The 15335-nt window shown below is 37.4% G+C and overlaps 1 protein-coding gene across 3 annotated transcripts in view; it reads right to left on the minus strand.

Moving 5' to 3' along the window:
- Positions 1-9116: 9116 nt before the first annotated feature.
- Positions 9117-15335, minus strand: part of klar (klarsicht) — a 202248-nt gene continuing 196029 nt past the window's right edge. For all 3 annotated transcript variants that reach the window (XM_087357474.1, XM_087357473.1, XM_087357475.1), the window contains exon 23: positions 9117-15222. In XM_087357474.1, the coding sequence (XP_087213600.1) occupies positions 14949-15222 (274 nt within the window). In that variant the 3' untranslated portion in view covers positions 9117-14948. The remainder of the gene's footprint in view (positions 15223-15335) is intronic.

The raw sequence follows: 15335 nt of genomic DNA on the forward strand, positions 1-15335 counted from the left end.
AGAACGAATCTAGAGCGAATGTGTTGAGTACAGGACGCAACATAGATAAGCTGTCAGCGGATGACGTAAAGGTATATATTAATGTGTAAATAAAATTTTATTTCGGTACAAATATACTTCTACAGTTAAACGTTATTCAACGTTAACTAGGGAACCGTGGTCAATTTTTTCCACCCATTGCCCGATGTATCAAGATAACGGATATGAAATATGTTATTTGTGATATTTTATAATAATGCATTATTTTTATGATCGCGGCCTCCCATGTTACTTCCTACTTGATATCCTCACTGAATGTGAAGGTTAGCACTCTTCCTACGAACTCGGAATCCCTGGTTCGATTTTCAGCACACAAGCCGAATATTTGTGATAACAAATATTAAAAAACAAGGAACTTTTGAAGTTATCTCGTTCTGAAATTAATAGAAACGATATAGTGTCCTTTCAGAAATTTAACTTGATGATTAAAACTATGAATGGGAAATTCTGTATAAAGACAGATCATAAATAGATGATTTCAAACTTGACAAATTTAACTTTATCGGAATCTGCACTAGTGACAATTGCTTACAGAAATAAATATATATACTACTTAATTATTATTCTTGCTTGCCTCCCCACTTAAAGAAAAACTACGCCATTAGTTTGTCTCAGAATTAATTCACACAGCTTATGTGCTCTTGTTAAGCCTTTGAAGTTGAAGCTCGCATAAATAATATTTAATATCCCAGTCCGTACCGCTTCTACATTACAAAGATCAGCTGCTTAAATGCCGTTTACAATAAAAATTAAACGAAACCAACAAATATTAAATGTAGAGTCACTGACTGTTAATTCAGGTGGAATATATATTTACCTTTAAGCTTAAAGGGTTAATTTCTAGGCCGGTTTTACACATTTATGCTCATAGGTATGAAAAAGTCATAAAAACTTTAAAAAAAATAACGCAACAGAGATCTCGTGAGTGTAATAAACACAAAGGTGCACTAATTTACTGTCAAATTTCGATATTAATCCTTGCTCCATCCGTGTTTATAAACAACTATAGCCTCACAACCAAACACCGCAATGAAGGAATGGCATCTGTACATTGGCACCAAAACATCCGAAATAATATGTAAATGGTGGGATTAGTCCTGCCAATCAAACCACTTAGCCACGCAGTGATGCAACACCATGACTGCAAGCCACGCGATGCTCAACAATCGAAAAGTGTTCTATTCACTTTTTTCTGTATATAACATACTCACAAAGATGCGGACGGACATAAGACGTCCAGTGGAGTCTTGAAAATAGTTACAGACGGCCCCCTACAAGCCAATCACGTTTGATTCCATTGCAAACAACCTCGATATCTCGATTACGACCCCCGTAGTGCTCGATAGCTGCGAGGCTACAACATGCGATGATTCTATGTTGGAGATCTCTTGTTTTGTAATTGGCTGCTTCAGTGCTACAATGATGTAAGGAACGCGTCTGTAACGTCATTTATTTTAAAACTTGTAAGTGTTACGCCCAGTTAATTAAGAGCCCCCCCCCCACCACCACCACCACAACGGGTTAACTATTAGGTCCTACAGAGAATACTGCATAACCCTAGGGTTCTCAGCCTGTCCATTAAAATACGTCATTGTAACTTCAGTCCAGTTCGGATCACACAATCTTAACACATCTTCCATTGGTCTATTTTAATTTCTGAAACTAGTACGACGATATTTAATATAATACATATAATCCTTTTTGAGAATGCAGTTAGCATCCATTGTTTAGGAATTTTCTGTCTCCATCATTGGGGTGCAACAATTCCTGATGATGGAGGCATAAACATTCTCCGAAACGCTGGCAATGGCAACTATTCTCACACGGCTGATCGTCCGAGAAGATTTGTAACAGTCGTAACCTTACTCAAAGTATCGTTGCTTAGATCAAAGTTTTACGATTTGCAAAACAAGAAAGAAATCAGTACGGATATCAATTTATAAATTCATGATTAACTGGTGGACCCAACGTCGTGATCGAGTGGTTTAGAACCTCGGCTTCGTATTCGGAAAGTCACAGGTTCGGATCAGTGCCGGCAAATGTCGATATAATACCTTAAATCAGAGCTACGATCTCATATTTTGCCATACCTTCTTGTTTCTGTGCTGCTAGCCGCGTTGATGAAGACAGTATGATTCTCCGAAACGCTGGAAAGTACTTAAGTAAAGTCTACATGACATCTAAACCCAGAAGATCATCATCATCATCCTCACAGCCGTGGGTGAATCCTTGTTCCCTTCTTGTATTTACCGGAGTGGTCATGTTCCCAGTGACCCCACGCTGGGCGCCTTTCTCGCCCCATTATTCGAGACGGATAGCATCCAACCGGACGACCGAAAAAGGCGAACTGAAGAGACAACTTCCAACTTAATCTACAAGTGTTTGATCAATTTGAGTAAAATAACAATTCCTATTGTGACTTGCAGACAGGTCTTAGCAGAGCAAAGTGCTAATGACAGTCAATAAGGATATTTTGAGCAACAATATATCAAGCATTATTTGCACAAAGCTCACGAGATAAAAACGAAATGCATAACCCGTGTCCGTTTGTATATCCGGTCTTCTCGTCTCCGAAAATACTTAATAAATGTCGACGAGAAACGGGTACTGTGGGCCTGTACCAAAGACTGACATCATAATTTTTTTCTCCTTGATGTAATAAAACAACTACCTTAAACTACACTTCATCATCTTGTCTAAAGCGGATATGCAGCGTAATTAGCTTAGCGACAATAGATATGTGGATCCTACGTGGTAAATGGATTTTGTATTTACTCAATCAAAGCTTGGATTTGATCCACAGATCGACCTTATTAAATACAGTAAATGTCTCACTAAACGTGGATGGATTTGAGAACGTAATAAGAGAAGCCAAACGCTTTCAAATTTAAATATTTTCTTGACACAGAGTATTTATAAATAACTACATCGCAAAAAGTATTTCTTTAGATGCTAGCAAACAACTTTCCCGAACTTTATAAGACTCAATTGTTCATTACACTGTTCACAAAAGCGCATCACTGGACTTCATCCACAGCCAGATGAATCCAGTCCACAGCCTCATACTTTGGTTCTCGAAGATTCCATCCATCTACGTCAAGTCTGTGACGAAATTTCTACGCATCATTTTTTGTGACAAAAATTGCGTAACGTTGTTTTACGATTAGAATGACGTTTGTCATTGTAATTCAGTAGCCATTATCTCCTGTTCACACACCGAGGAGGAGTCATATTTGGGTGTTCAATAACCCGACAGTTCACTGGACTTTCGGTCCGTCAGCCCAGTGTTAACGCAACGGAAGCACACATCACGATACGTCACGGACGTGACGTCATCGACCATGATACCTTGCAGTTCCCACATCATCCACTGATCCCTCCCCAACGTCTACACGAACCATCAGACTTCGGCGAATGGTCATCGTCACAAAGAGCTTTGTAATGCTTTTTAGAATGTCACAACGTTACTACGCAGATTCAATTAAAAATGAAGAGCTCAAATGTGCACTAGCAAAGTTTCCAATTCCGTAACTCTTTCTGTCTTTAAATCCATCCGATGACAATGATTACAGGAGAGATACTAGTATATTCCACATATTCTTGAAATCTGTTGTTGAGAAAGGAATACAGAATACAGGCAAAGAACAGAAAATTAAGTAAATAGTTTCTTATGCCTTAGAAATTTGCCATTTCTAACGCCATTCAGCAGTCTTTCTTGAGAAGCTGAAGGTCGTTGCCTTAGAAATTTCCTAGAATTTTATTAAACCCGAAAGTTCATCACTGTGACAACTAAAGGCCGCAACCAGTCCACTTCAGTCAGACAAATCCAGTCCGCACATTCATATATTGTCTTTTAAGATACATCTTAACGTTACAGTCTCATACACGCCTTGGTCTCTTCCTACTAGGTTTACCGAGTAAAGTTGCACACATCTCAAGAGAAAGAGCCCAGATTTCACACCCGTATCAAATAAGAAGACAAAATATTCTTATACAAATGGATTCAATCTGTCCTAAATGTTTTCGTGAAAATAATTTTGGTTATGTTGTTTCCAGCCATTTATAACACGCTCTGCCACACTTTCAAAGGACTTACCACCTATCATCACGTAAAATTTGCCCTGTGTTGTGAGAGGGGGTGCTACTGAATTCGAATCTTAGAGACCACTCACGGCTTTCCTCAGTTTCTCCAGGAACATACCGGTACACGCTATACGCGTAGACCACGATCTAACGATATTTATGCCTCCCTTAAACATGAAAGGAATAAATATTGAAACAAAAGAGAAGGGAAGAGCGAAAGACGTCAATTCTGCGTTGTTTGTGCGTGTGTAATTTCGACCTGTAACAGCTTCAGATACCAATTGATAATTCTGACGTGAGTCCCCTGAGCTCGTTAGTGATTCTGCCCACACAAGCACGAACTGGAAAGTATCCAGGTGCATGGGAACGACATGCAAATGCAAGGGTCCGGTTATGCACCGCGGAGGCCTTTATGATGCTAAGGCGGCATCTTGAGATGCATAAGGGTACTCCAGCCGGAAATAAGAGATAAGATTTTTCTTTCCCGCCATTCCTTCCTTCTATTTTTATTGTTTTCAACTTTCTGTTGGTCGTCTGTTGAAAGACTATCAGACGTCACGTATTCCAGACTGCTAACGTGCATTTGTGGTTACTAACAGGAAAGCATGGGCCATTCTGTCTCTGTGACAGAACATAAACAGGAAAACTAAATACGATACTGCCACACAAGCAGCATGTGTCCCTCCATCCCACAAGAGAGATTTCAGTTTACCTCTTCCTCCTTTGAGGATAGCGTCAATTACACTTCCTTCGTAGTCAAATCCAGAATCTGATCGCCTCAGTCAGAAGGAATATTGTACTGGTGGTTAAATGGGGCTAGTAATATTTCGTATTGGTCGATCAGCCTCGTCAGAGCGTCCTACGCATAAAAAGCTGTTGAAATAGTTGTCGAGTCTGCACGGAGTAAACGCGACTAGGACATCCTCAGTTTTCATCGGTGTTAAGGGACGCCATAAGCCGAATCTGCTGAACTATGCACAAAAGCACACCACAACAAATTTCTCGCATCTGATTCACTTATTTAAGAATAAATGGTCCTGGATGTCAGCTGTTTTCGTTTTGACTTAAAGGAAATGGACTATTTATTCCAACTTCACTCGTCGTTTGAGTGTCTCATTTAATTAAACCCGCAACGTTTCAGAATTTGATTCTAAGTGCTTCCTAGATCAACCAGGGGGCCAGAGTGGAGTTCTGTGCCCCCACACGAAGACAAAAGTAGAACCAAACTTCCAAAAAAATAGTGGTTTCAATTTAAAAACACGTACGCGATAGTTAAAGACTAACATAAAATTTAAATTTGAGAATTTTAATGAAAACCGATATAGACCTAAACGTTTTCGAGAAAACTGTCATATACCTCAATGAGACCGTATTTTATGCCTCATATTAAGTGTTGGTACGACAAGATTTTGTTAGCTCGTTTGATTTTTAATTTATTTTTATTGTGATTTATATAATGACGTTGTCAGTAGCCAAAAATATATAGCGTCGTACGATAGGATGATTAATGAACAATGAATTGGAAAGGATATGGAAGGAAGGGGTCGTGACCTTTCTTTGTTGTTGTCGTTGGTGCTGGAAAAACACGTAATAAGTTTGACTTCAGCTTCACATGATGCAGGGGTTAAGAAGGACGATATTAAGCGAAGTTAAATTACATTTTAGCACAGACTTCACTTTACTACATTTCGACCTGCTGGAAATCCGTTCAGAAATTTCAGAGATGAATCAATCGTACAAATACAAACTCCTCTTTGGTTTCCTTTTATTCATTCTGTACAAACAACGCCTTGACATATATTTACACGAGGTAATCAAATATATCGTTAAATCCTTGATGTGAAGCATTTAAGGAATCTCAAGAATACGTAACTAACTCAAGTTCCCTGATGACGGAGGCAGTATGACCTCCGAAACGCTGGCAAACATAGACCAGACTACACGGCGCAACAACCCAGAAGACAGAAATCTTCATACTAAGAATCGCCCTGATGACGGAGGCAGTATGACCTCTGAAATATTGGTTAACATCGACCAGACTACACAGCGCAACAACCCAGAAGACAGAAATCTTCATACTAAGAATCGCCCTGATGACGGAGGCAGTATGACCTCCGAAACGCTGGCAAACATCGACCAGACTACACGGCGCAACAACCCAGAAGACAGAAATCTTCATACTAAGAATCGCCCTGATGACGGAGGCAGTATGACCTCCGAAACGCTGGCAAACATCGACCAGACTACACGGCGCAACAACCCAGAAGACAGAAATCTTCATACTAAGAATCGCCCTGATGACGGAGGCAGTATGACCTCCGAAACGTTGGTTAACATCGACCAGACTACACAGCGCAACAACCCAGAAGACATAAATCTTCATACTAAGAATCGCCCTGATGACGGAGGCAGTATGACCTCTGAAACGTTGGTTAACATCAACCAGACCACACAGCGCAACAACCCAAAGACAGAAATCGTCATACTCACCGCTGTGAAAACCTCAAATCTTACGTAATTTAAAGAGCCTGCGACTTCAAATTTCTGAAAGCACTAACATGGTAAATGTCACGAATCTGTATCTCTGCCTACCTACCAATCCATTCAACTACCACTCATGCATTAGAAAGGTACTAGCATCATCCATAATTTAACGCTAGCAAGTGAAACATATTATACATTCACATAATTTGAATACTTGCGTAGAAATAACCAATCCTTCAATGCAATATCACCCACGATTTTAATTCGTGTATGGGTGTAATTAAATAAGAAATAAACTATCAGGAATAAATAAAATTATTTGGCTTCTCAGCAGATACAAAATAAGAAATATCTAGACTTTGCCAATTTTTAAAGGACCTATTAGCTACCTTTATGTTACGATTTTATCCTACATTCTGGTGACATCAACATATTTATACTTAGTTTTCTCTGTTTACCCCCAGACCAACCTTACTAGCGTCAAGTAGAGCTTGTTTTTTTAATATTTCTGGAATTATTTTATCCCCCAATAGATTTACATCATCAGCATAGACCTGAAGCTGATGTATCCTTCAATTTCAGTCACACCAGGTTTCCTTGGACCTTCCTAATGGCGTATCCTAACTCAAAGTTGAAAAGCAAGGGCGATATAGCATCTAATTGTTTTAGACCCTTTTGAATAGGAAACGTGTCAGACAAATGTTTACCTATACGGACTTTACCATAGGTTTATTTTAAACACATTTTAAGTAGCCTAACTAGCTTAATGGGGAAACCAAACACAATGAGAATACTGTACAACACTTCCCTCCTAAATGAAGGCTATGAAAAGCTGATGTACTGTTCCATTGAACTCCCCTCCTTTCTCTAGTAACTGACGAACAAACTATCTGATCAGTAGTTGACCTCTTACATCGAAACCCACACCGATGATTCCCAATAATTTCGTCTACATGACAAGACGACGTTGAATAAAATTGTATACTAAACTGATAACAATATGCCTCGATAATTACAAGTCAGTTTTATCGACCCTCTTGTAAACTGGAATAATAGATTTCTTCCACTGCTGAGGCAAATCCTTATTCCAGATAGAATGGAGTTAATGGATCTCAGAACGTGATAGCTCAAACTACGGAGTGGGCGACCGGGGTTCGATCCCCGTCGTGAGCAGAGAATTTTTTCTCTAGCCTCTGCGTCCAGACCGGCTCTGGAGCCCACATAGCCTCCTATCCAAAGGGTCCTTTCCCGGGCGTAAAGCGAGGCTATGGCGTGACGCTGACCACCCACCCCTATCTAGTGCCAAGGTTAAGAATGTGTGGTAGCTATTCCCCTCTCCCCAACTACCTACATGGCGTACAACGTGGCAACTTTTTTATGGATCTCAGAACGCACTGTTCCACCTGCAGATTGAATCTGAATACTACTTGGGGATTTATACCTTCAGCTTTACAATATCAATTTCAACCTCGAAAGGACTGGTACTAATGGTTCAGCCCCATTAATTCCCGTCTAACATCATAAACCCTATGCACATTCAATACCTGAGAGAACTAATTTCTTCACCTATTCAAAATGTGAGAATCTACTAGTAGCTCATGAACTACAATATTAATTATTTAAAATTGATCATTATAGTCGACTACGATAGGTCAGGTCGATTTTCGTCCTCCATGCGACAACTCAGGTTACTTTTCCGACCAAAGTCAAACACATTTAGATATACGCCATTTTTACATTCGTTCAGTAAACGAAACAGGTCACATGAGCGAGTTTCATAAAGCATTAATATGTCTCAACATACCTTTTGAAAACGTGTCACTTCAATCTTCCGAACAGGTCCAGATTTTCGACGTAACTTAAGCCAAGTTACGCCTGATTTTTCACTAATTTCTGCGACAGTACACTGCACCACATCACACAAGTTCACTACGTCAACTGAACACGTGGTTACCCAGAGAAAACCCGAAGCAAAGTTTCGGAAGTAAAGCCGTAAAACCCGAATGAAAGTCACGTGCAACGTGACATAGAGACTGCACCACAAGAGCAGGGTGAAAACAATCATAGCAAAAATTTCCTCGTGCACAGAGAACGATTCCACAGAGGCCACGCACATTTCAGTGACGTTCGGTTATTCGAATGGAAATAACAATCGATGATAACCATCTTCATGCTCGCCACCACGAGAACTTGAAATCTCACAATGAAGAAAGTTTGCATTAAGATTTAAATCAATACCTCTTCAGTTCTTTTGTCTTTCGTCTGAAACTTACGATAGATGCTTATTTGCAAGATATAAAATAAATTAACCTATATGTGTGTGAACTACATAAACTACATTTGCATTAATGTCAACATAAATAAAATCGCCTACAATGTTAAATCGGTATTCACTCACGTAAATGTATTAAAATGGTACAGTAAATAGGAAAACGGAGAAGGGCCCAAGTTGTGGTACAATGGATCAATACCAAAACATTTTAAATATTTTTAAATAAATTATTCTAACACACATTGGCAAGTATCTGTATTTAGATTTTGATACATATTAAATGTATACAAGTAAGAATTATGTTTGTATATACTATATCATAATTTAAATGTCATAACCCATTCTGACTTTAATTTCAGTAGTTCAAATAAAATAGGAATTATCCTGTATTACATGCCAATCATTCACAAGTATGAGTTACCAGGAAACTTTTAGAGGAAGTCACACAGCATTTCTCATTCAATTCTCAATACCAATTTTTTTAAAATCACATGTTACTACGAAGTAAAAAAGAGTTTGTAAGTCTCTTTAAAGATGAATACTAACAAAAATTCGCTTGACTATGGCAAATAACTAAAATTATGAGAAATTTTGTCATTGTACTTGGCAATTCAAAGCACACAACCTAGAAATTTAAATTTCTTTTGAAACTCAAAACAGGTTAAATATTTTAGAAGGAATCCATATTGATGCACAACATTAGCATCTTTGAATAATATTTCTTATAGTTTATATGTTATATAAAACAGGTACCAATTGAAATCTAAAAAAATATAATCAACTGCATATTTAAACCTAAATTAAATTCACATTTCAACAATACAAAAATTAATTACATGTACATTGGAATTTTTTTAAAATAATAAAAAAAATCACTAATTAATTTTGAATGCGTGTGTACAAACATAAAGTTAATCACATCTGACCATCTTGTTTTATGTGAACTAAATACATACTACAGCAGAAAGTAAGGTTTCTTTTTTCGGATTTCAAGCCTTGTAACGAAACAAAATCTCAATTTTTCTTCCATTTCCAACAAACTTTCCTGTCGATGTAGTTTCAGTACAATACCAAATCACAAATCTGCACAAAAATTCATAAAATTAAACTTTCACTTTCAATATTTTTATATTTCAGTTTCCCTCAATACAGTCTTAAAAAAGGGCTTATGTTAAGCTTGCCAGACATTTTACTGCAAGATGGCAATATGATATATGACTGTTAAATTCTCAAAATTTTAAAATATGACATATTGTGTGCCCGTCTATAAAATATCTTGCATACATGTGTCTAGCTACCAATAAGACTTAAATACACACATATAAACTCGTTGAACGTGTATGTCATTTCAGTTTACATAAGGTGGATGCCATTCAAATTCGGCACGTATTTCATCAAAACAAAGAAATGCGATCTTCATCAAAGATATTTCAGTGCCCGGCATTCATTTTTCACCTCCTTTGTGAAGGATATACAAAAAAAACCATACATGAAGCAAGAAAATGAAGATACAACCATTATTTTAATATTTTCAAGAATTTTTACAACTAAATGTGTCTCAACGTCAATATAACTGGACATAGATAATATATAAACCATGCAATTCTCCAAACAAAATGGAGGTTCTGTCACATTTAAAATGAAGTCAATTATCAAGTAAAATTATTAATGTATTAATGTAATATAACTGCCATAATCTTGTCTGATTCGTGGTAGAAACAAACGTACTATGGAATCGTCTCCTCGACTGTCTTGAGAACAATTGTAGGAGATCGCTTTTCTATTAAACATCAACACCGCCTATTAAATTCAGTAAAGAAAAAACGTGTCGTGGTATAAATTAGCAAAGACACTACTGTAAATTACATGCACCGGAAAGATAATACATCATACGCATTTATTTTTCATTCATTATAAGACAAATGGAAATTTGTATCTCTGATTTCATGCAATACATTTATCTCAAAATATGTTTTGTAAATAATGTCTGTGTTCGGAATGCGAACTATTTTACACTGAACAATGTCATCTGTGTTTATCTTAAAATTAATCTTTAATGACATCTTTACTACAGTTTGATATGAATTTCCTGAATACAAATTACTAACATTATTCTTGAAAAACCTTTGTTTTATAAATTACTAGGCACAAATTACTATCGCCTACAGGTAACTATCTAAACGCCCAAGTTTATCTTAGATTTGCATCTACCAAGATAAGTCTCCACAGACTTCTATGGAATCATCCGCTTTGTCTCGGTGTTACAAGACTAAGATATCTCCCGATAGACATGCAGCAACTGACACAATAAAATATATTTGTTAGTGAAATAAGCTAATTTAACATTTAGTTTATAAAAATAATGCAATGTTTTCATGCACAGAAATATATACTGCATTATAAATTCCAAACACGTTTGTAAAAACTTGTTTCATTCCCGTCAGAGACACTGTTGCAAATAGTGCTCGCTGGACTCCATTTAAATTATACGATTTCTGCCATCATCAAATCAGAAGCTATGTACATAAAAGATTCCACTGCGCCCTTAGAAATTTAAATATATAAATCTTTTTCATCTGCCATTAAATTTTACACGATTCAAGGCCATTTTTGTTAAATACTAAAATTCACAATTTACAAAAACACTTAATTTTAATTAATTTTTATTCACATTAACAAAATGTTTTGTTTGTAAACTGAAAATCAACACTCATTTATAATATTAACTGCGGGCATGTTTACATGTTGTGAAATCCTTTCTACATATCCTCCATTTTGAAAAGAAATAAATTAATGTAACCATGTTAAAGTTTTACAAAAAAAAGTCAATAGTGGGAGAGAGAGAGAGACAGAAGTCCCTGTCTCATTCAGGAACGAGATCAAAATTAAAAATATTGTTCGATCATTTTACTCTTGCTAGTGAATCATCACCTCCCTGGCAAAAAAATTCATATATATATATATATATATATATATATATATATTATTGATATTTCTGTCAATGTTTGGAATTCATAAGAACAGTTCTTGGAATAATACGCGACCATGCAATCACGCCAAGGTGTGGCAGCCCAAACGGAACAGAGAAAATGCCACAAAGACATATGTTGTTTCTTCCAGCCCGCATCAGGCAACTACTGAACGTACAGTCAAATCCAGCGAACCACAGAAGCGATCTGTACACAGAAACCTTTCCCCTCAATCACCGATGATGAACATAATTGAGCCTGCTTATATTTCAAGACGTTTGCAATCCCTGCCGCTGCTGGAATCAAGTCTTTCATTTTTGTAATTAATTCATCGTAAGACGGTAACTCGTCAGACAATTCTGATCTAGCTCTCTTTCTGAATGTTTGTACATCACAATCAATTCCCTCACCTTCTTTATGTCACAGATCACGTTTAAACTTATAATAAGTGGTAGCGTACTCTCTCACCTGTTGAAGTAAACGCAGTCGACTTGAAGGTACATTGAAGCGCACACCGCATGCACAAGGGAACACAACTGTGAAAACAAAGGCGGCCATTTTATGTCCGACAAAATGTCACTTGTTCCTTGTAATAAAAAAACAGTATTTTTTATTACATGCTCCATAAATTCTTTCCACCTTCATGAAGGACAACCATACGAGTGTTAGTGTCTTGAAATGTTTCTTACGTCAGCATGACACAGATTTCTTGCAACCCATCTCCAAACTTTCAATGACCTTTACAAATACGCACAGATTGGGGGTGGGGTGGGGGGGACAGCACAGTGCACAAGGCCTCTTCCCTTCCCCTCTTACTGCGACATAGCCCAAGCTTGCAGATAGTTTGCATCCAGTACACCTTCCCTCCATTTCACTGATGAAAATGGGAGGAGATGCGAAATTAAACGCACTCAATCCGTTACAATACTTAAATCTTCTCTGGTAGAACATGATTTAACAAAATGTCCTACTCCATTCATTTGTATAATCGTGAATAGGCGTACGATAATTTCACTGTTCTTCAGTATCCATTGAATCAGAAGTGCAGTGAATTATCTACGCAGCGACGTGATCGGTATTGCACACTCTTCTCTTCAGCTCAACCAATCAGTAACTTCGCATCTGACGATGCTAACTGCAGTAAGAAAGGTAAAATTCAAAGCTGAGCTGAGAGAAATGCAAATGTTTTTTCCTTAAATGCGTGACTAATTCAAAAAATGTTTCATGATCTATATATTGCTTACTCGCAGTTACTTAAAAGCCGCTACTGACTTTATCTCTAAGTCTTCAAGAACAATGAATTAAAGTTCTGAACACCGTATTGACACTTTTACATGGGCAGTTTCCTTGCACTATCGTAATGATCGTCTTTGAGCAATTCCTTAATTATAAAAACTGAACCCCAATTTATAGAAAAGTTTATATAAAAAAATTAATCTAACAAAATTCAAGTACGTATTTCACAACTAATTTACAACGTGCGTATCATTCAAACTATATACATGATTCATAATTACTGCCGCCATATACACTTATGTACAAAATAAAATTATATTCGTAACTAATCAGGTTAAATAATTATTCTTTCTCATAAATATTTGTCATACATTTTTGTATGAACACTATTCACAGAATTCATTACACATATAAACATCAAAAAAAATCAAATTTCTGGACTGAAGTCATTATCAGCGTATCCAGAAACTGATACCCACAGAATGGATTCTGATTAGTGAAATTTCACACAATGTGCCTTAGCATCAACGGCAGTGTTTGCGTCTTACTTCATTCAGTCTTGAACATTATTAACTAGGCTATTAACTGTTAAGTACGTCACGGAACTGCCTCCCAACATAGTAAGTAAAGCTGTCCCACTATACGCCATGTAGGCGCTTGGGGGAAGAGGAGGTATAGTTCGTACTCATTCTTGACCTCGGCAGTAGATGGGGGTGAAATATTTAAATGAGAACTGTCATGACAGAATGCCACTTTGCGTCACAACTGGATAAACGATTTTTTTAAATTAAAATACTTTCTCTTGCAACAAGAATAGCGATGTAAGATTTGAGGTTTTCACAACGGTGAGTATGAAGATTTCTGTCTTCTGGGTTCTTGCGCTGATGACGGTGGCAGTGTGACCTCTGAAACGTTGGTAAACATCTACCAGACTATGACGCAACAACCCAGAAGACGGAAATCTTCAAGAATAGCGATCTCTTTCGCAAACCCCATTGTCTAAAACAGAAGACCTTATTTCTCAGAAAGGAGTAAGGAACAACATCCTTTTGACTGTATTTATCTGTGATTAAGTATTTCCAGCGTGTCATCCTTTTAAATTAAAACATTCCCATGTGAGAAGCAAATCAGAACAGAAGCCTCGAGAAAAGTGCATAGCGATATACGAAAGTCTTATTTGTATTTTTTATAGAACCCATTACATTTCTGAAGAAATTAATCCTAACTTATTGCAAAGGAAACCAGGTAAATAATTATTCCTTTATCCTGATAGTTTACATCTGAATATTTTTCAAGGAGTAAAATAAATTCTCTACTCATTCATCTAGAAATGAATAGGTTCCTCTAACCCGAGGGACTTCTAAAGAAATGCTATTGGTCTTCTTACAGTAGTTACTCAAGCACGTGAAAACTACAGTACAGTTGCTACGACATTACAAAACGGTGAAAGACGTACACAGTAAGAATCAAACACTGCATACAAATTTATGACTACAAAGAATATTAAAATACTTGTACTAGATTTTACCGTCATCTGAGCTTATTGTACCTCAATGATTAGAAAATTGTCAGTTTTGTGTCAGTCAAAATATCAAAGTACGGAAATTGGAGCTACAATTACACATCGTAAAATAAATTCATCCTACGTAGCATCAAAAAATAAAGTCTACCAGGTACATTCCATCCATTAGACATAGATTCAGTATCAGAGTTCCATGCGGCAAGGACACCAAATCTGATTTCCTTTTATACATTAATGACATTTATATTCGGCTTCTTGCGACAGTCCCTTTACGAATATCTCGGCGCATACCCTGAAGCGCTGATGACATCACAAATACAAAATTGATGGCAATGGTAACAGTTCAGACTGGGGGAGGGCCTCTCACATAACGGAGCTGGGGCGTCAGCGATAGGTTCAAGTTGTTCATAGCATCGCAACAGTGGGGCTCCAGCAGACATGCAACGCAGAAAAGTGCGACAATGGCCATTTGGAAGGGCAGAGCGGCCCTCATAACTCGCCATAACCAGGGTCGACTCTTTCCTGGTTCTGGTTCATCGTCCGGGTCACCTGAACCAGACACACCCAGGATCAAGCGCCGGTCATCTCCTGAGTGACGCTGATGCTTCTTCCTGCGACTGTTAACAAGAGATGAGAACATGTTTACATTTCTTCCTTACAACTGTAAGCTATTTCCAGGAAGGAATCACATGGCTCAACAATCTATATCAGTGGTATTCAACCTTTTTTG

Source organism: Zootermopsis nevadensis, unplaced genomic scaffold (assembly GCF_977971745.1).
Source record: "Zootermopsis nevadensis isolate Lab colony 2312 unplaced genomic scaffold, Znev_1.0 Znev_ptg000028l, whole genome shotgun sequence".
Taxonomy (NCBI): domain Eukaryota; kingdom Metazoa; phylum Arthropoda; class Insecta; order Blattodea; family Termopsidae; genus Zootermopsis; species Zootermopsis nevadensis.